The sequence below is a fragment of the Leptinotarsa decemlineata genome, unplaced genomic scaffold (genome assembly GCF_025532065.1).
Source record: "Leptinotarsa decemlineata unplaced genomic scaffold, Ldec_3_MD MMD2_tig00000035_RagTag_RagTag, whole genome shotgun sequence".
Lineage (NCBI taxonomy): Eukaryota > Metazoa > Arthropoda > Insecta > Coleoptera > Chrysomelidae > Leptinotarsa > Leptinotarsa decemlineata.
The window spans coordinates 6,213,725-6,236,467 of record NW_027412540.1 but is presented as its reverse complement, the minus strand read 5'-3'; the positions used below and the strand labels follow the sequence as shown (position 1 = coordinate 6,236,467).

The 22,743-nt window shown below is 35.8% G+C and overlaps 1 protein-coding gene across 7 annotated transcripts in view; it reads left to right on the top strand.

The window, feature by feature from the left end:
• The window catches only part of LOC111514188 (ras-GEF domain-containing family member 1B), a 378,228-nt gene that overhangs the window by 200,828 nt on the left and 154,657 nt on the right, over positions 1-22,743 (top strand). For 5 of the 7 annotated variants that reach the window (XM_074171797.1, XM_074171796.1, XM_074171798.1 and 2 more), the window contains one exon: positions 694-744. In XM_074171797.1, coding sequence (XP_074027898.1) covers positions 694-744 — 51 coding nt within the window. Of the gene's footprint in view, positions 1-693; positions 745-16,848; positions 17,183-22,743 lie in introns of those variants that run through there. The other 2 variants (XM_074171794.1, XM_074171793.1) reach the window with 1 other exon arrangement.

Below are 22,743 nucleotides of genomic sequence, written 5' to 3'. Positions count from 1 at the left end.
ATGCAAAGTTGTTAATTGAAAAGGATATGTCTACAGGACGGCACACTATATTTAGTTATATTTTGTTATCACCCAATATTCAATTATTTCTTTTCAATCACAAAAATTGAACAAAATATTTCTTATGGACGATAACTCATTATGATAAATAATTAATTTCAAAAAACCAAATTTAACATATTGAATCGCTAGATTACTTAGTCGCCGAGACTTCAAAAGTTATCAGTGCGTGCGCGACCAGTCCTAATGAATTGGTCAGTCCAATCTTTCACGATTTATCACAAAATAAATCGTTGCAGTATAGATTGTTCACATATAATTCCATCCATCCTTGAACAATTTGTTGAATATTTTCAATTCGCGTTTTCCGTTGTACTGGTTTTGATCCAAGATAGAGGTCTAGTAAATTAGAAAGCATAATACACTTTGACTCATTATTTATGTCTTAGTCTAACGTTAGTCCCCCTTTTTAATTTTTTACCTCGAAACTCTACATATGCCATTATGCAACTGATAGAGAAATGTTGAATATTAGGGGAATAAATGCAAAATCCTCCAAATATCGATCAACTTAATAACATTTTAGGTTTCAAAAATATTGTAAAAAATTTGAAAAAATGCTGGTGATTACTTTCTGCTTGTTACCTGTAAGAAAAATTATATCCGATATAACATCTCACTCTTCATTTCCAGAGCAATAGGAGCCAACCTGCCATAGGTTTGAAACATACCCCGAAATCAAGGGTAAGTTGTTTTTTTGTTTCTGAAAGAAAAAAATCGCTTTTTACGTTGTATGGCGAAGAGTAACGAATGGTAAAATTTGAAAATAGATAAACAAGGTAATTTCTAACTGCGCTGAAAAATATATAAGGGCTTCTCCAGGAGCTGAGCTCATGAAAAAAAGTTCACGTAAACATAGGTCCGGAAATTCATTATTTCCGGACCTATGTGGGTGTTGAACATAAATGAAAAAATATTTTTCTGTATTGACAATATTATAATTTATAATATTATTAATATTGTATTGATAGCCCTTCTGAGGAACATTGTGATTTTGTTCAATGAACTAAAATTTTTATCATTAACATTATTATTATTGTATTTTTTTTTTTTTTTTTTTCACCGTAGTGTGCGCTGGTCAGGCCCTATCCCCCGAAGCCCCGATACATTCGGGAGGGCGCGCCAGCATAATCAACCAATGACCACTCCCCACACCGTAGGGTAAGTGATCATTGGGTCCGAGAATCATGTGCCCTGAGCAAACGCAGTGAGCCAAGAATGACAGCCTTCTGCATCTGTGCGGCTAAGATGTCTGCCTTAGTGCGGCAAGCCGGTATGATTTTGAGATTCGAGAGTAGAGAAGACATCATTCCACCAAGGACTCCAATAATCAGAACGACCATCTTGACAGAGTGATCTGGATAGAGTCTGCGGAGTTCGAAGAGAAAATCTCGATATTTTATCCGTTTTTCCTCCTCTTTTTTGACGATATTCGTCTCGCCAGGAGCTGAAAACTCCACGACAAATATCGTTTTGGTCTGGTGGTCGAGAAGGACTACATCAGGCTTATTAGCTTGTATGAGCCTGAGGGTGGGGAACGAATAGTTCCAATAAATTCGGCACTTCTCGTTCCCCACAACGGATTCAATATCCCCCGGAGCGTAGGGCAACACCGGTGTCTCGTCAATACCGTAAGAGTGCCGTAGATGGTAATATAGCACTCTTAGGGCCGCGTTATGTCGATGGATATAGGCCGAGACCGCATATGCTGGACATGCTGATAGCAAGTGCATTAGGGTCTCGGGCGCCTCGCGGCAGGCCCTGCACCTTGTGTCAGGAACCTCTATACCCATCACGCGACTGCGGTAGACTAAGGTGTTGAAGACGCCATCCTGGCAAGCCATGATGAACCCCTCAGTTTCCGACTTCAGCCCACTCGACCTGAGGAAAGCGAACGTCAGGCGCTTTGATAAGCCAAGGTCTTCAATGTTATTGAAGAAGACACCATGCATCGGCTTATCCCTGTGTCTCCGCAGAAGTAAGGTGATCTCTGCGGCTTTTATCTGAGCTTTTTGCTGAACGGGTTCCAACTCGGTGACAGAGTTGTAGTCACCTCGTTCAGAGTCGAAAACTATACCGAGTTCATCAGCTGCTCGAGCAGCTGCCCCGAGGAGAAATGCTCCAATTCCTGCTCTCTCATGGTCACGGACCATGCAGAGAAGGGGATCCGAACTCCTGACGACTTTACAGGCTGTATCCAGTACCATTCTGTCATGTAGACACTCCAAACTCAAAAGTCCACGACCTCCCTGTTGTCGGGGGAAGTACAACCGTGGAACGGACGATTTGGGATGCAAACTCCTATAGAGATGCATCATTTTTCGGGTCCTTACGTCGAGTTGATACAGCTCCTCCCGAGTCCACTTCACTACTCCAAAGGAGTAGAGTAAGATTGGAACGGCAAGCATATTTGTTGCAGCTACTTTGTTCTTCCCCGACAGTTCCGATGACCAGATCTGTCGAAGTTTGTGCTGATACTTGCCGCGGAGAGAGTTTTTCACTGCAGTGGCGTTGTTCCACCCCGAGGTAAGTATACGTCTCTCCGGCATCCAGATGGTGTAGGATGCTTCCATCTACGAGCTGCACATCCTCTCCGTAGTCCCCGCATCGTCCTCTTTTGAGATGAACCATTGCACATTTGTCTATCCCGAATTTCATACCGATAGCATGCGTGTACTCTTCCACCACCCTCAAGGACTGATAGAGATCCTTCTCTCCAGAGGTATAAAGTTTAAGATCATCCATATAAAACAGATGGGTGACCTTGTGCCTCCGGTTTCCGGGGGTGCCACAGTTATATCCTCGAGTCTTTCTGAGCGCAACGGATAATGGCAATAGTGAGATGCAGAATAGAAGGGGGCTGAGGGAATCACCCTGAAATACACCCCTTCTGAAAGTGACCCACCCTGTTTGAACTCTTGCTTGACCAGATGTTATGGTGAAGCGAGTTCGCCAAAGTGGTGTCAGTTGTTCAATGCATCTCACTATGTTGTCGGGTACCGCAAGGCATCTGAGCAAATGCAAGATGAGCTCATGCGAAATTGTATCAAATGCCTTACGGTAATCGATCCAGGCCATAGAGAGGTTACGCTTATATTGTATCGAGTCCTGCGTTACACATCTATCGATGAGCAGGTTCTCTTTACATCCAGCGACTCCTCTCTTCGACCCTCTCTGCTCATATATCCGTTCGAACACTCGGTCAACTGCGGTGAGTATTCGTGTGTATAAGATGCTTGTAAACAACTTATAACACGAATTCAAGCATGTTATCGGTCTGTAATTCTTAGGAATCGACAAATCTCCGCTTTTGGGGATAAGAACGGTCCGCCCCTCGACAAACCAATCCGGAATCGGCTGCTCTCCATCGAGCCATGAGTTGAAAACTCTGGCCAGATGGTGGTGGGTACTTGGTAGTTTTTTCCACCAATAAGTGTTCAGCCCATCTGGGCCTGGAGCAGCAAAGTTCTTGGAACCAACGAGGGCCCTTCGAACGTCATCCGGGGTTATCGGGTTGCGCAGTTCATTGGGCTCAGGCTGTCGAAGCTCTCTGTTGAAAGCTTCGAACTGCGCTAGGGCTGAAGTGTCTAAGTTGAGTGGCTGCGGGTGTTCATAGATATCCTTCCAGAAGGATTCCACCTGATCAGCGGTCGGCGGATTATCCACAACACGTGGAGGCTCTTGGAATAAGCGAGAAGGTTTCTCGCGGAACCTAAGGTTTTCCGCGATACTTCTCGCTCGCCTCACTAGTGACTTCTTAGCAGCCACTAGCATTCGTATCCTATCAAGGCAGTGCTGTTTGGTGGTCAGCAGCACGCCTTGGCTCAAAGTGTGATGGATACGTCGTAGATTGGCGGCTATTCGCCGCACTGCGGGCGTGAAAGGCCTGTTGGCTGCCCTGTAATCCATCACACATTGGATACGAGACGCGTGTTGTCTCGCCGACGTGATTTTAGCCTCCATCTTGTGTACACGCCGTTCAATCTTCCGAACCGCAAGGCCGGGATTTCGTCCTTCCGATTCGGAAAGCGATTGGACGACGTTATACACGGCGGTGTTGATTTGCCAGATGTCAGCCTCTTCTGTTAGAACACTATGAACCTCCGCATCCAAACGAGCCAGTTCTTGTGGCTTCAGGGGCTTAATCCTGTGGAGCGCCCTGCGTGTTCTGATTGTCGTCTCCATTGGTGGTATGGTGCTGGTCTCCTCTCCAGCCGTGCCAACGGGTGGTAGAACTGCCACTTCCACCACTTCGTTAGCAGGCTGGAAAGGAGCTATATAGCCCTGCCGCCGAAGATAGGATACGTAATCCCTAAGGTTTTGGGCGGAAAAGGCGGCATGCTCCGGATGTGTTTCACACCACAGAGCATGCAATCTCGCCATGTACCCTCTTCGCGCGGGCTCACTACTCTCGTAGCAATGCATAAGGCTATCTCTTAGTTCATGCGTCCACTCAAAACGTCCGTTTTCATTGCCAGGGTTGTCATCAGTAGGCAAATCATCGTTTTGGGCCCCACCACCTTGCCTCTGACCCCTCCGAGCGGGTCGATTGTGGGGGCCCCTTCCTTGATTATTGGGAACCAAGTGTTGGGTCCACCGGTATTGTGGTATTATTATTATTATTATTATTATTATTATTATTATTATTATATTATTATTATCGATGGAATTTGTTAGTGATAAAAGATTAATTTTGCCTTGAATTAGATATGAATTATTGATTCCACTGGCGGTTCGGGATACAGTTTGACAAAAAAATGTACGCCATGTAAAATTGAATTTTGCGTTGAGTAAACTCAAAAATAAAACTCATTTATTCCAAGATTTGTATTCGTTACTTGATTTGTTTCTCAACAACAACTAGTTTGCATTAAAAAAGTACAACTAAGTCTTTGCGATATTTGCCGTTTGTCATGGTATTGTTATGCGACAATGAACATTTACAATATTAATACAAAAAAAGGATCTCGCACAAATCTTGTGGGTTTCTGGTCCCTGGTGGATTTGAAAGCATTTTGATATTGTACTTTCTATCTTCCTGATGTGGGTATAAAGTCCAGAATTGGACACTTTTTGAAATATCGAGGACGGAAGTTTTCGGAAGATGAGGACAATCCTTGGAACTGTCGAATATTTAAATGATCTTCCCCTCTCTTAACACGACGGAGACTTAGCACTATTGCAGGCGTTTGAGGTGGCTCAATTCGAATCTGGGGTCGGTTCAACTCAGGTTGAGGCCAAGGATATTTGAAGGTAAAATCAAAGGTAAAATCCCATAAGCAAATAGAAATATACTCACTATACTGAATGTGAATCTGGCGTCAGTTTGACAAGGGTAGATCAAAATCGATGGCATTGAGAAGTCAACTTAAGAGAAAAGTCCAGAATCAGAGAAAAAATACTTACCTACGAACTCGTAGTTTTATAATGCTGTGTGCGCTCTCATGGTATTGCTAAATAACAAAGTTTTCGTTGAAAAATGAAAATTCATCAATAATTTTTTGAGGTCTTGTGGTATTACTTTTGATGAAAATCAGTAATAAAACGTTTGCTTTGCATGTCTCATAAAATGATATTGACATTTATATATGGATCATGATTTTCGTTCGGTTAGAGTTTCTTCGCACGTTTCATTTGTTTTGCAAGTGTGCTGAGACTATTCCTCCCAATAGGCAAATCGAGTATTGTTCAAACTATTAGTTTTTATCATTACGTCATGTACATAGAGCTTCTATTATAAGTTTTAGAAGAAGGAGTGATGTTTTCATGAAGTGTTTTATATAAAATGATCAAATACACAACAAAACAAACAAATATTTTTTGAATGTTTCCTACACTAAATTAATCAATTTCTACTAATTTTGGGGTGATAAAAACGAAAATAACAATGAAAAATTTTTATTAGCTCTGGTTTTTGAGATACACAGTACTTAATCTTAAAGAGTAGTTATACTATACGTGAAAAGTGAAAGTACATAAAACAATATTGTTATGTTTCTTTTAGAATATTTTAAGTACAAAATTAATAAAAAAAAACATTATTCTTAGTGTTTTGACAAATGAAAGAAGTTTGTACCTCCAAATTTCAATTAAGTCCATCCGATTCATTGTAAGATCGCTGTCGTTTAGCTTGTCTTTTATAAAACACTTCTGGAGCATCCCTACACACAGACCAGCAGTAGTCTGCAAGCATTGCTTCATTCCAACGGCCCTGATATCTCTGTTCCATTAAGGCAATGTCTTGATGGAATCTTTCTCCATGTTCGACACTCACAGCTCCACAGTTTTGTGGGAAGAAATTAAGATGAGAGTGAAGAAAATGAATTTTTAAGGACATGTTGCATCCAAGTTGGTGGTAAGCTTGAAGAAGCTCTTTAACCAATGCTGTGAAGTTATCATCTCTTTTGTTACCTAAAAACCCATGTACAACCCCCTTAAAGGCTTCCCAGGCTCTTTTTTCATTTCCTGTTAAAATCATGTCAAAAGCAGGATCATTTACGATTTCACGGATTTGAGGCCCAATAAAGATGCCTTCCTTGACTTTAGCATCACTCAACCTGGGAAACTTTGCTCTCAAGTACTTAAAAGCTTGTCCTTCCTGGTCCATGGCCTTCACAAAGTTTTTCATTAGTCCCAACTTAATATGTAATGGGGGAAGGAGAACATCCTTAGGATCTACAAGAGGCTCGTAAACTACATTTTTCTCATTAGGGTTTAGGTCTCGTGTAGGCCAGTTCATTTTTTTATAGTGAGATTTTCTATCCCGACTGTCCCACAGACACAAAAAACAACAGTACTTGGTGAACCCTAATTGCATTCCTAGGAGTATAGCAATGACTTTCAGATCACCACAGATGTGCCACTTGTGTTGTTCATATTTGATTGATTGGAGAAGTGTTTTCATATTTATATACGTTTCCTTCATGTGAACTGCATGACCTATAGGAATAGAGGGTAGCTGATTTCCATTATGCAGAAGTACAGCTTTTAAGCTTAGTTTTGAATAGTCTATAAACAGTCTCCATTCAGATGGAGTGTGATCCAAATTCAAGCAGTCCAGCAAACCATTAACATCAGAACAAACTACGAGGTTTTCTTTTTTCTCAAAAAAAGGAAGCAAATCTTTTTGACGCTGTCTGTACTGAGATATTTTCACATCATGTTTTAGAAGATTCCACTGTTGTAGTCTTGACCCTAACAGCTCAGCCTTTTCCTTAGACAAGCGAAGATCTCTTATAAGGTCACTCAACTCTGCCTGACTAATTCTGTGCGGATCACTAGACCTATCGATTACCTCAAAATCAGGGTCATAGGATGTAGAAGGATGGGTTGCTCCTTCTAAACAGTCTTCATCACCTTCCTCTAAAATTTCATAGTTTTGGGGTGGAGAAGGGACTGGTAAATTGTCTGAGTGTGGTACAGGCCGAAGAGCAGATGGGAGATTAGGGTATTTAACCGTTCCTCTTTTCTTCATAGATAAACCTTGCTTAATGGGAAGAGTTAAGCAGAAATAACAGTCGTCTGTATGATTGGTAGGCTCACGCCAAACCATAGGTACTGCAAAAGCCATTGCCCGGTTTTTATTTTTCAGCCACTCTCGCAATATGACGGAACAAGAATTACAATATATATGAGGAGCCCATGATTTATCTTGGTCCCCAACTTTCACACCAAAATAATGTTCATAGGCTGTCTTAACGATAGGTGTCATTTTACGTTTCTGAGCCTTAAATGTTATTTCACCACATATATAGCAAAAGCTATCGACAGAATTCACACACTTTCGAGGCATTTCAGATCAGCACTTAAATTAATTTAAAAATCAACTTCACACGATAATTTCAATAGCAACCACGTGCGTACAATTGACAAACTCACATAGGTTATGTTTACTACTTAAGAACAGCTGATGAGAGGGGTGTTATGTAAAAAAACATGTGTACCAACTGTTGGTGATGAAATATTTCATTTGTTGAAAACTCAATATACATATATATAATATAATGATACTATATCTTGAAAACAAGAGCTAATATATAATTTTTATGGTCACTTTCGGTTTTAACACGTGGAAATACATTAAAATCATCTAATTTCAACCCCGAAACAAAAACTTTGTTGTGTTGTGATATCAATGAAAAAGGTTATTTTGAATCACTTTTATTCCAGATAGAAACTTAATGTACTAAGGATACGTTGCTTTTCATATTCAGGAAATTACTTTAAATAAACTCAGGATTGCATAGTTATACCAAGCTGTTGGGAAGTTAACTTGAAAATGAAGTAAAAGAATTTGAATTACTCAATTATCTCCACTTTCAGTGAAAGTATTTTGAAACGGATATTTTGTTATGAGGATATTTTTCGAATGAATTTTTTGTTATGATCGGATAATAGTATGACAAAAATATTTTTTTCCAATACTGGATGAGTCAAATCTAAAAAAACATATATTTCATGATATCTTTGAACTCCTCTTTGAGAAAATATGAGATATTATAGATATAATTTTGAGTCTATTCAGTACATCATCAGGTAATCAACCTGATTAGAAATATTAAAAAAAAATTCTTACAAATTATTAAACCCCGTAGGTTCCTTCGCCATCAATAATAACGAAAATTTTTTTGCTTACGAAACGATAGAATACATATCAATAATTTATTACATTTCATCAAGTAACATCATTACATTTGTAGCGGGTCGATAAAATTATTAGATTAATGTATCCTATAAAAATATTCGAATGATGAGAGCACACCACACAATTGAAGATTGTGCCGTTGATAATGCGAATTTGTATGGCGACAAGAGAGATGAATAAAATGAAAATATGTATATTGAACATATCCAGTATAGGATTAAAAAGATGATGATTCTTTCAAATTGGTATGTAGAAACTCTTATAGGGAATAGAAAAAATATTTCTCTCACCCAGTGCCATGGAAAACGTTGATCTAAAGTATAAATTCTATTCAGTGCTTTTTGAAATACCAAATGAACAAACGACATAATTGACGGTACGTTGTTTTTTTCTGTGAATAAATTCAACAAAAGGTACCTCGTTTTTTGTGATTCATAGTGCTGTGTATGAACAAAATTTAAAATACCTACTTCATTATAAATTCAAAAGGAAATATGATAATCAGCAGTCATATGCATTGAAGAAGTCTTGTAAACGAAAGTTAAATAAAAAAAATATTGGGATATTAGGATACCTTACACAGTTCGGTCCAAAGGCACGAAATTTACAAAAAAAAAACAAAATCAGTCAAGCCTCATTTACGATGCAGCATTATTTGACATACTTCAGTCTCCACTGAGTGTCAGTTTTCAACTAGATTTAAATTCAAATTTTCCAACTAGTATGGGGGGTTATTCATTTATGAATATTAATGTTTTCCTTTTTTAATTATCAAGAAAATCCAATGCAATGTTTGAGAATCGAATCACATATTGTTATGTCATTTTATACCGATTGTTTTTCGGAGATATCTTCACTGTTGAATGAGATGAAAATTTTAAAATATCATTTAATAAAAATATGTCATCGAACAAAAAAAATTGTGAAAATAAAAACGAATTGAATATTTAAAATCGAAGTAGTTTTCGGAATCACGTACCTCAACGCCTATGAAAAATGCTCGTTCATCATTGAGTTTTTTTGGTAATTAAATCGAGCAGTCCACTGGAATGTAACATCTATTCACGCAAATTTCTCACTTCTGCCAAGTTGTCTGCCATTAATATTTTCCACACTTCAACAGCAGGAAATAAATGTGCACCTGTTGCTCTACATAAAGTTCTATGTAAATTGATAAAACTTCAGCCATAATTTTATTATAGATATCTGAGATATATTTTTTTAAATTTTCGATTCTATTACATCTTCTTCCTCTTCTTATATTTATAACAATTTTTACCACCCATGAACATAATTTCACGACAATCTGAAAATGTATTCAGAACATCTTGGAATGAAATCAGTTTCTTGCCATTTTCTTTTAAGAAAAGTTGAAACATTTTTCCTCTACAAATTATTCATTCAGGAGCGTTGATGAAATCAGAAAACCAGAAGGGCAACTTGATCAGGTTTTCATATTTCCATGGCTTTTTCAACACTATAAATATTATTCCTGTTAATTTACAATGAATAAAATAAATGGTAATTTATAGTCAAGGACAAACACATTCGTGGTCATATGGTTCCACGTAGTATTTTAATTGAAAATAATGTAAAATTCAGGTCCTATAACAGTTAATTTAAAATGTTTTTAATTATGTAAATGATTTATATATCACGAAAAATGAAAAATTAAACTTTTTATGTTTTTTTATACTTATCACTTTTATTTATAAATAATGTTACGGCAGTTTCGTCCTATTTTCATTTTCGAACAATTTCATTAATCGTGATTGTTTGAAAATGTCGTTATAGGACGAAATTGCAGTAACATTAGTTACAAATAAAAGTGGTATAAAAAGTATAAAAAGTTTTATTCGTCCGTTTTTGTTCAAACAATAATAATAATTGTGATTGTTTGAAAATGTCTTTATAGGACGGAATTGCAGTAACATTAGTTACAAATAAGAGTGGTATAAAAAAATATAAAAAGTTTTATTCCTCATTTTTCATGATGATCTCCTACCGCGTAGTAACGGCTACATCAATTAATTGATTTATTTATTTATTCATTCGATTCGGGATCAAACAGTGTCCTCCAAAGAATACAGAGATTCCAGTAGAGAATACACTACCTAAAAACCCAAAACAGTATTCTCCAAAGAATAGGTACAAAGATTCCATTAACAATAAAAAAACACTATCTAAGAAACATGATGAGGTGGTAACTAACACTAATTCACAGTATAACAATATTTCTCAAAAATATCTTGTATCTGTAGAGTAGGGAGGGTAAGTGTAGACCCACAGCACTTAGGCCACATGTGACCCATTGTACATCCTCCCGAGGAGTTGTCCACCCTGTTCTTTTGAGGAAGGTTCACAGGTCACTTGGAGACATCTCCTTTATATTGGCAGGTGTAGGCCAAGACTCGCCGGACACACACTCTCTTAGGCAACATTGAGGTGTCTCACGGTGGCTTCCGCGAAGGTTTTGGAAGGTGCAGCGACATTACTGTCTTTGCGCGGCTTCTTCAACCTTCTTGGGGTTCCCTCCGTGGAGGTGCACAAGTAAGGGAGCCTTCCTGCAGGGACAGCCGATTCCTTGCTTTCATTCAAGGCTGAGCCGCAGGAAGTGCCCTTGCTGTTGGGAGTAGAGTGGTGGAGGAGGAGGGTACACTTATAGTTGCTGCCACTCCTGCCTCCTTTGCTCTCTTTCTCCTTTTGGCCGTGACGCCGCAAATGCGCTTACGCCTTGGCTTTGTATTACATCACGAGGTGATCTGCTATGTCCAGCCTCATTCCAAGCGGTAGATTGGGTTGGACATTTCTATTCATCCCCAGCCACAGCCTTAGATTGAGGTGAGCACTTCTGTCCAGCCTCGGGATTGGTTTTTGTTTTTGTTGTTTCTGCTTTTGTGTTTGTTTCATTCACGTGTGTTCCCACGAGTAGCAAGGGAAGGGTTGGTCACCTCTGGCAGAGCCCCGCATTACGAGAGGTAGTCCGGCCGTACACGGACCACATATTTGCAGTTGAGGCAACCACAACATTGTGGTCACGTTGTCTGCACTTCGCGGTTGACCCAACTACATTTTCGTGGTCGACTTGCGGTCACAGAAACCGTACTTGCAGTTAAGGCAACTGACATAAAAAATTTAATGCTGTGAGACCAATATGAGAAAAAGTACACCACGGTGTACGCGGTTGGTTACAACTGCAAGTTTGTGGTTAGTGTACGGCGGATGTCGCGATGACATCTCGGCGGAGATCAGCACCAAGTTGACTGCAGACGTCGGTTTTGACTTTTGTGAACGCCCGTGTACGTGTAGTACAGTATTTCTTATGGGCGGCTTGAGTTCGCTTGAACGCGACTGCAATTGTGTGGTCGATCCGACCGCAAAATGTGGCTCGTGTATGGGCGCTCGTAGGCTGATTACAATGAGGTTTTGCCCATTTCCCCAAGGGGATCGTTCGTAACCGCATATCACCCTGCGGCCATTCAGCTGTCGGCACGATTCCTTACACCTTAGCTTGGGTAGGCTGGTCCACGGTGTCATGTTTTGCAAAGACTTCTTGGGAGTTTCAGTTCCCCTCACCCTACTTATTTCTGCCACTGACCAGGAGTCCGGCGATCCCGTCCGTAGGGCCACATTGGCTTCCCGGGCAGGGCCTCCAGTCCCCTGGCCGTTCCCCTATCCGCCACTTGAGGACGCGCCCGATAGGTAGCCCAACCCACGGGTTTCTCAAATATATCTTTCAATATAAATCTATATAAATGTAAAACAAACACTTATGATTATCATGTGTTTGCAACCTTATACATTAGAACTCAACAGAAAATAATTCAACATGAAAAAAATATTTCGTAATTCATCACATCCATCAAGACCAAATCTATACTTATAACCCCGAAATTCACTCATTAACACTCATTTATCTGTTTCTCCGTAGTGGTAAGTCCTAGGAAGCTAAAATTTGGTATATATGTGCTGCTTAGGTCTTAGATGCGCACTAATAAAGGATTTTCAAATATTCCAACAGGGAAGCCCCCCATGGGGGTAAAAGGGGAGTGTTTGCATATGAAAATTATCGTTTCACTGTTTCTCCGTACTGCTACATTTTCGGAGGCTAAAATTTTGTATTTAGGTTCTTTTTATGTGTAGATGTGCAATAAAAATAATTTTTGAATATTCCATTTGGGGCGCCAGCCGCGAAGAAAAATGAAAATGAATTTATATTTAGTATCATCAGCATTGCACCCTTGCGGAGCCGGGGGAGGGTCGCTAGTAGTAAAATAAACACAAAAAAATATATTCTGATGATGAAACCTTTGAGATTACTGTTCATTCAAATTTGAGAGTTGAAATGGATCATTACATTATAAATTCACCTGCATAGGTTACTAAATAATAATTTATTCACACTGTATCCAGATCAATCACTCTTTCGAAATTTACATATTCTATTGAATATTGCAAACATTTAACTTTTTGATGATATCTTTTTATTTTATTATTTTCGTTTATAGAATAATTTCGAAATGTAACTTTGGGATTAACTCCAACATTCTGTAGGTATTGTAAATTGAACTAAATCTGTTTTTTTTCCATCACCTCAGAGAATTCAGATTTTGAAAGTCAAAGAGAATAATATGTATAATGAAACTTTCCACTGAGTAGATTGGTTGAGTGGGTATCAGTACTTCAAAGTATATCATACTTAATAACTATTATTAATATTCCTAACCATTCAAGGTGTTTATGTTCGAAAACAACCATTTGATTTGGTGTGAAATTCTTTAAAATCTCAAAATTATAAACACGGATTACGAATTTTTACGAAACTTTATTTTACTTACCCCCGATTATAGAATTACATACAATCTTGATTGAAAAACTCTAACCTTAAAATTTTTACACTATATACTGCTCACTGGCTCGCATAACAATACATTTGATTTTAAAAACTGGAGGGTTATGGCATATTGTAGGCACCAAAATGTTTGTATTATGTCCACGTATTTCTAATATGGCTGGTTTTCTTTCTTAAGTTTCTCGTGTCATGCGAACCTTACAGTAGTCTTTTACACTATAGGCAACAAGTTGAAAAATGTGGAAAATAGATAATATAAAGCTCCTAAAAATATGACCAAAGGCTCATCTGATTCGGAATGAGGCTACTAGAAAATTATATTCGACGCATTTTACAGTGGGTTCAAAATTACGATTGCCATAAACAAAATAATCGAGTTAAAATGAGGTATTTCGGTTTTTTGTTAATAATAATGAAAATATGAATATATATGATGAATGAAAATATAAATATTTAAGGAATTAAACAAAAATATTCTCAAAGAGGGGAAAATTCTCCATAAAAAGTTCGGACTCTATTATTTATAGTTTTAATTCAACGCTGAAAATATGACTGTGTGCGCCTGTTTTACCAAAGATGAAACCGCTGAAAATAGTGTTTCACCGAAAATAAATTTTAACAACATTAAATGTTCATTAAAAAATTGATGGATTTTTAAAAATAAGTTCCCGTCGGTAAAAAACAACAAAGTTATGCTTTGTTAATCAATAATTTATTTTATCGGATCTATGCTCTGATGAATAGTTGAATAAATATTTGAATAGTGAACTTTAAAAAATCATTTCGTGGAGGAGCTCTTCTCATATACCAAAACCGAAATACCTAATTTTTCCTGGACTATTTTGTTTAGAACATTCCTAATTTCTTACCCATTGTACAATCTTTCGAATACATAATTCTGGAAACTCATTCCACTTCACACCTATTTTTCCCGTTGCCTAGTGTATATATTAGAAATGACAGATAATCGGAAGGCGAGAAGTTTATCCAATTTTGCAGGCCTATGTTGGGAATTCTTCTAGAATTCACAATATTTTACAGGAACTGGTCAAAAACTCACGAGTAATTACTAATTTGTCCCAAATGTCTGCAATATAATGTAATTTTCAAATAGAAAATAATCCGCAAATATACCAATAATTGACGATAATTTTTTGAATACCGTTATTACAGTGTGAAGTTCCTTTATTCAGCAATGTAACTTTCCTGTGAATTTCATTCATTTTTCACAGTGAATTCCTCAATTTCATCCTTCAATGTGTTCGGCAAACTACTATTATGGCTGTCTAATTTATTCCTTTTGGCTAGACAAGTCCGGACAACAAAATATTTCTATATTGATCAATTTTAATTTTTACATGGCGAATTTGAACTTCGTGTCATCTGAAAATCTTAAAACCTTTTGTATCAAAAAAACTAAAACCTTCCACCTTAAAGAGAAAATCACATAAACTTGAGTTTACAGTGTCTATATGGTGGGGCCAGTTCGACAGTGAAGAGAACAGGTGCATATCCCATTGTTCAACCACAAAAACTACTGAAAAATGATTTTTCAAAAAAAAATCGTTATTTTGAAGTATACAGTCTGGAAATTGAATTGTCAATTTTCAATATGCTGAATTGACAACAGTGCGAATAGTACTGGTCAATTAATTTCACACTTTCAACTACCAGCGTGATTGCAAAGTGGAAATTATTCAAATTTTTAAGGGTAAATTCTCGCAGAGTTGCTATTCAAAGACCCTTAGGTAAGCTAGCTTGTGTTCCTCGACTCGTATATTTGCTATGAAAGTGCATCAAAAACGACATGAAAAATAGTTATAGAATCGAGTCTCAAATCACACTTTGTTGAAGAAGCGTTCTAAATTCAGTTAAACATGAAAGTATTTGTATTACATGAAGAAAACTCATTCAGTTGCATATATATATATATATATATATATATATATATATATATATATATATATATATATATATATATATATATTTAGGTAGGTATTTGTGTATTTTGAAGTCGAATCGAAATGATTTTGGTGTTGCATTTGCATCTCAATGTCTTTTTACCTAGTCGGTTTTAAATCATAATTGTTTTAACAATCTATACAATTGTCCTATTTGAAAATACTCATATTTATTGATGATCGAACTATAACGGCGCTGTACCATTCTCGTGCTCATCTACTGCAAGAATCCGGTTTGTGACGTTGCCAAGTGTAGAAATAAAACGTACTCAGCGGTGGTTTCGTAGCTTTCTCATTTTTTCTAAACTTTTAGCGAATACATCACCATTTCGATACTATACGATACTGTTGAATGCCTTACTGGAGTTGTTAGTCATATTAATAACGCTCATGGCAGTTTTTTACCAAATCTGTTTTTCCGTTAATCAGCTGTCGCCCCCATACGAACGACAACTCTCAAAAGTTGAGAAACTTGTGCGAGTTCAGGACTAACGAGGTCTTACCTTTTATCGTGTGATTCCTAACATGAAGTTGAATATGATGCGTAGGAAAGCATAAAGTATCGATGCAAATATCAGCCTCTGTGAAAAACATTTGATTTTTTCTGTTTTTCCTCTAAACTAATCATAGAATGTCTGTTAAATAAGTTCATTACCAATGAAAGACTCACTTATATTTTTCAACGATATCGGTAGATGATATGAAGGTGTGTTTTGGATAAAAAAGTTCAGCATGAGTTTTTTGATAAACCTTTTATTCTCATTACCAACAAAAGAATTCCTTATTGTCTCACATCTGAGGTCATAATTGTAAAAAATACCACTACAACTCAAAACATTTGTTGTAAAAACAATAGGGTGCGATACATTCATTCTCATATTTTCTTCAAAATATAAAAACGAATATGATTTTTTCACTTCATTTGATCATGATGTTTGGGTTTGAAAGTCGTTGACAATGTTTCATAGTGAAGTTCATCAGTTCGGACCATCATTGTGTATTATGATCCTACTATGATTCGAATACTATAAAAAAACAAATAAAACCAGAATAAATACCTAAAATATTGATTATATTAAGCAATATAACCTGAAATGAAAATATTTCATTTCAATATATTTTACTTGTTCTTTCATAGATTTCGAATTATATTACTTATATCATATTAGACAGTGAAAGTCCGAACTAATTAAATTTATTATGTTTGAAATTCACTAAATGAATAAAACAGTATAGAAATAAAATTGCCATGCACTCCTGGAAATATTCATACATCTGACAACGTTATAAAGCGGGTCCCTCTCCAATGGCGGCTTGCGCGTTTTCACAGAAATGATTCATTCCGGCAGTTGTTTAGTGTCTGTAAGGTGTGTTGTGCGCTGTTTCTTTAATTTCTCGTAGTGTTTGTAAACAACTTATGACAAGGAAACGTGTTTTTGCACACCATTCAATCAAGAAAATGGATGTCATCACCAAGTCACCGGTATAAAGAGTGTTCAACAGTACTAAGTCCTAGTGACTTGTTTTGTTTTTGTACTTTGTTTGAACAGTGCTAGTGTCTTTTCTGTCAGAGTTCTTTTGTTTTCATTTTGTGATTATCCTGCACCTTTTTGTTTTTTTTGATAACTGAACCAACCAAGTAGCAGCTTTTTCGAAGTTGAACAGGTAACATAACCTATTTTTTTTGTGATGACAAGTATAGAAGCAAGTTACGACCCCAAACCATAATAACCATTTGTATTTGGACTTTTTTTTCGAATAGGAATGTCACTATTTGTAGATTTATTTGTTGCGATGTTTAAAAAATATATGTCAAACAGATGTACTTACATAAAGTTCTAAGATTGAATAAGTAGGTAGGTACATAAGAATGTATATTGCTTTTTCTGTCATTTTTTGGGACAGTTCACCTTGTTGATTTAAAAAACCTGTTATTGCTCTAGTTACAGGTTTCACGGTAATGCTGAACTAGCCGCCACCTTCAGTAAACAAACGGCATTCTATACTCCTTCAGAATTAACTAACTGTACTGCAATCTGAAAGGAAGAAGAAAGTTCAATGATTTCACCACCTACCTGCTTTTTGGATTTTTTATAACTGGTCATCTACCTTTTTCAGGTGGTGGCAATTTCGTATAACCTCAAACCTGTTAAGTAATTATTATTGGTGTAATAATATAAAAGCATATCTTATCTCACCGACCGATAATAATCAGTGAGGAATGTTTTAAAAGTACTTGATTCACACCTCCGGTTATTACCCACCACCGGATGTCAATATTCGTTAACTTGAAATAATTTCATACCCATTAGAGATCCAGGGAGATATTCTCGTAGATGTTGATTGCTGAAAAATTAAGGAACATTAGAAATCAGTATGTATTCAATTATTTACAAGGACATAGCCCAACGGTCGATTTATCAGATGCATGTGTATAACTTAATCAATGGATACTTAATGCATATTTTTATGAAAACTTCCACTTCTAGTTTTTTATGAATTCTGTCTTTATGAAATAAAAATGAGATAAAAACGTTACAATTTTCAACTAGGGTATAGGCATAAAATTTTCCTTCATTAAACATTTGCATTATGAAAAAATGAAGAGAACAGATCAAAGTTGAAATCATATAAGTATAAATGGTTAATAATAACATTAGCCATGTAAATTAATTTTATGTTTGTATTTTCCATTTCTCATCATATGTCACTACTTGATTACATAATTCATCATCATCAAATTTCTTCAAGTATAGGTAGAATTCATTCCTACCTATCATTGAAGTACACAGGACCAATGAATTACCAATGTTAAAAATATTCATAGGCAATACCTATCTCAAGTTCCTACACGCGTTTTTTCACCTGAAACTGAATAATTTCTTGAAAAAAATATTTACTTAAATATCGTGAAATTTATTGGTGTTTTCATCTTGTGTTTCTGTTCGTGACACGGACCTGCAAAAAATTTAGTAATTACTCGTGGGAATGAAATTTGTCCAGGCGAGCATCGTGTCGTGTCACTCGAGCGAGTAATGACTATTTCTCGCGAGCGGAATACTATACTTTCTCTCTGACTTATATCAGAAACTTCTATAATGTGATTCATTCGTGAAGGATATGCCGAATGAGAGCTATATTATTGAATTTCATAACAAGAAGCAACCTAAAAGAAGCATTCAAAAATCCTTTTTTTATTTTATTTTATTTCGTATAGTTTGAAAATTGACTGGTCAAAAACAATAAAACACATGTCGTCAGTGTAATTTGAATAATTGCTGGTTTACAAGTCTCGAGTTCTACCAATGGCTCTATATATTTTAAAAGGAACTGCCAGTTCCATGATCAAATTTGACGTTTAGGCACATATTTTGAAGTAGATAGGTGAATCACCAAGGCTTGATTGCAAAAGAAAACAATTCAAACAACTGTAAAATAATGAATTTTCTCATCTGTGATGTGAGTTATTGGTCATTACCTACTCACCCAAAAATAATCGGTCACTTAATTGACACTTTTTCCAATAGTCATCAAGAACAAATACTCACATGTTCTGTAACTGCAAATAAATGTCCCGATATCAGTCTATGTATGAATTTTAGAAATTTGTTGTTTATGTATTTTCAGTACTTCAATTTCCTATCCTAAGCAAATATGTATCCGGAATACGATTCATTGAATTGGAGAAATCACCAGCAATTGCGATTCAATTAGGTATACACAGCTGTGAATTCAAAATAGTCATTGAACCACGAGATATCGTAATTACTAACACAACTTCGCTTGTGCTTTGTCAGCTGTCACTGATTGATGTATTCATGCCAATTTCGAAAAGAAATTTAATGTGAAAATAATATCAATTAATCATCAAAAATCAATGGTAAAGGCACCGGTTTGAAAATTATCAAAATATTGTGAAATACATTTGTAGTATTTTCTTATAGTATATTCACAATTGCCATTTCGCAACTTTTGAGCTCGTTTTTATAAAAAAATTATGTGCCATTCGCGAGTTCATTCGATTCTTAACGAGATTCTTAATTTCACCAAGAGTAATTTACGGCTTGAACCAAGTTCCGCAAATTGATAGTTTAAAAGTTATAAACAATCGAGAAAAGAAAAACCACAAAATTTCTTACCACCTTTCGGAACTGAAAATGACTGGTTGGGTTCTTGCAATGCGTCGGGCACAGCAAAAAAATCCATCAATCATGAATATCAAGAAAAAAAAATTATACTTGAGAAATATAGTGTATAAACTGTATAAACTGTAAGCCTTTCTCGAGGCTGATGTCAAAATTATACGTACACACTTACTTTTGTTAATTTACAATGTTTTAACAATGACATTTTTTTTTAAATTCAAGCCTGGAATTTCTCCAAGTTATTCTCTCAAGCGAGCTGTCAAGTGTTTAATAAAATTAAATACCGAATCTTAATTTTCTTATTTTTTTAGAAACAATCAAAAATGTTAACGAGTGAAAAGCTCATATACTTGAAACATTTTTTTTCAAATATTTCGATTGTTTTTTTGTCATTAATGAAAGCTACTGAATGAAATGTTTTTGAATTTTTCGTTCGTATTGTTTTAAGAAATGGTATGAACGAATGCTTGCATTGTTTAGTTTTTTTCGATTTTTTCTAAACTTCTAATTACTTATCTATGCAAATACTTGATTAAAAAAAAGTATTTTTTTCTGCAAAAGTTTACCTTTTGCAGAAAAACGCAAAGAACAATTATTTTTTTAAATAATTTTCGGTTCCTGCTTATTCTAAAAAAAAAAATAAGTTTATTGAGTATTTGTTAATTTGATGAACAATTCATTATGAACGAATAATTTCTCATTTTATTCTTATAGTAAAAAAATTAATAAAAGTATCCATGTGAAATTTATTTTCAGGTCCCATCGAGGGTCACACTTTAGGGTAATTTTCCCAATTTTTCTTTCATTCCTCATATCGTTAGGTTCTGCTGTCTCAACAATTGAATTAACACAACTCATGATTGAAATACAACACGTGAAATTTTGGCGATAGAGAGGAATAGGATATAACATTAATTTTTAAATCATGTGGTTGGCTGAATTAACAACATTCATCACAATTTTGTATACGCACTATCTGCATCTGCACTATCCTGTGGGGCAATTATTTGGTATTCGTTGAGAGCAAAAATAAGTGCTGGAGCTGTGGCGTATTTGTATTTAGGGCGGGTTCAAGGGGGTCGCCACCTCGATATGTTAAGAGATATTATGATAAATTCTATCGGCGTTACAGAAAAAAAGTTCAAAAAGCATTGTTTCGATCTTTATCAAAATTCATCCGTGATAGGGCAGAAAAGGAGCATCAAATGAATCTAATATTATAGCATTGTAGAACTTTCAAATAACGCATTGTCAAATTGATCATCCCAACTCAATATGTTATCATTCTATGGTAAAAATGTATTGACAAATGAATTATATTGTACTGAACGAAATGGATAGTATACATGTATCAACTCCTCATTTGAAAGACACATAATTGAAACACTAGACAGCCGTATTGATCACCAAAGGTTATTTGGTAGGGAAAACTGATTACCATTAAAATTACGATCAAGTTAATCCCAAACGATGCCGATAATGAAAAGTTCATACTCATCTTTAATAGAATATGTATGAGCGTTAACACTCCAGTCCAGTCACGATCAATCAAATAGTATGTCATTTTAATCAATGTGATAACTGTCTTTCTAGTACGGAAGCGCAGAAGAGTCACTTACTTTTATGTTTTGTTTTTTGGAAATTTCAAACTCTAAATTACGACTTTGAACTCGAAAATTCGATATTAAAGTCGAAATTTCGAGTTTAGAATCAAAATTTCGAGTTTAAAATCGAAATTTCTAGTTCAAAGTCGAAATTTTGAGATTTTTCGATGTCGAAACTTGACTTTGCAGACCGTCTTGGAGAGCCTCTTTCATCTTTGATATTTGACTTCAAACTCAAAATTTCAATTTTAAACACGAAATTTCGACTTCGTACTCGAAATTACGACTTCAATCTCGAAATTATAACTTCAAACTGAAAATTACAACTTTAATTTTGAAATTTTGACTTTATTTTCGAAATTTGACTTGACTTTACAACTGACTGCCTTGGGAAGCCTCGTTCATATTCAACTTCAAACTCGAAATTTTGATTTCAAACTCGAAATTTCGATTCTGAACTCGAAATTTCGATTCTGAACTCGAAGTTACGACTTTTAACACTAAAATACGACTTTGAACTCGAAAATTCTAGATAAAAGTCAAAAGTTCGATATTAAAGTCAAAATTTCGAGTTTAGAATCGAAATTTCGAGTTTAAAATCGAAATTTCTAGTTCTAAGTCGAAATTTTGAGATTTTTCGATGTCGGAACTTGACTTTGCAGACCGTCTTGGAGAGCCTCGTTCATCTTTGATATTCGACTTCAAACTCAAAATTTCAATTTTAAACACGAAATTTCGACTTCGAACTCGAAATTACGATTTCAATCTCGAAATTATAACTTCAAACTGAAAATTACAACTTAAATTTTGAAATTTTGACTTTATTTTCGAAATTTCGACTTCGATCTAGAAATTTCGACATAAAACTCGAAAGCTTGACTTTACAACTGACTGTCTTGGGAAGCCTCGTTCATATTCAACTTCAAATTCGAAATTTCGATTTTAAACTCGAAATTTCGATTCTGAACTCGAAGTTACGACTTTTAACACTAAATTATGACTTTGAACTCGAAAATTCTAGATAAAAGTAAAAAATTCTAAAGTGGAAATTTCGAGTTTAGAATCGAAATTTCGAGTTTAAAATCGAAATGTCTTCTTCAAAGTCGAAATTCCGAGATTTTGCAACTGACCGCCTTGGGGAGCCTTGTTCATTTTTGATATTCGACTTCAAACTCGAAATTTTGATTTTAAACACGATATTACGACTTTCAATTACGGGTTTGAACTCGAAAATTCGTCTTTGCGTTCGAATTTTCGACTTAAAACTCGACATTACGACTTTAAACTCGAAATTAAAATCAAAAATTTGAGGTATAAGTCGAAATTTCGATATTGAAGTCGAAATTTGCAGATTGAAGTCGAAACTTCGAGTTTTGAAGTAGTAATTTCCAAGAAACAAATAGTAAAAATATGTGGCCCTTCTGTACTTTCGTTATTATATCTAGTATGGATCAAAACAAATTCTACAATACTTTTC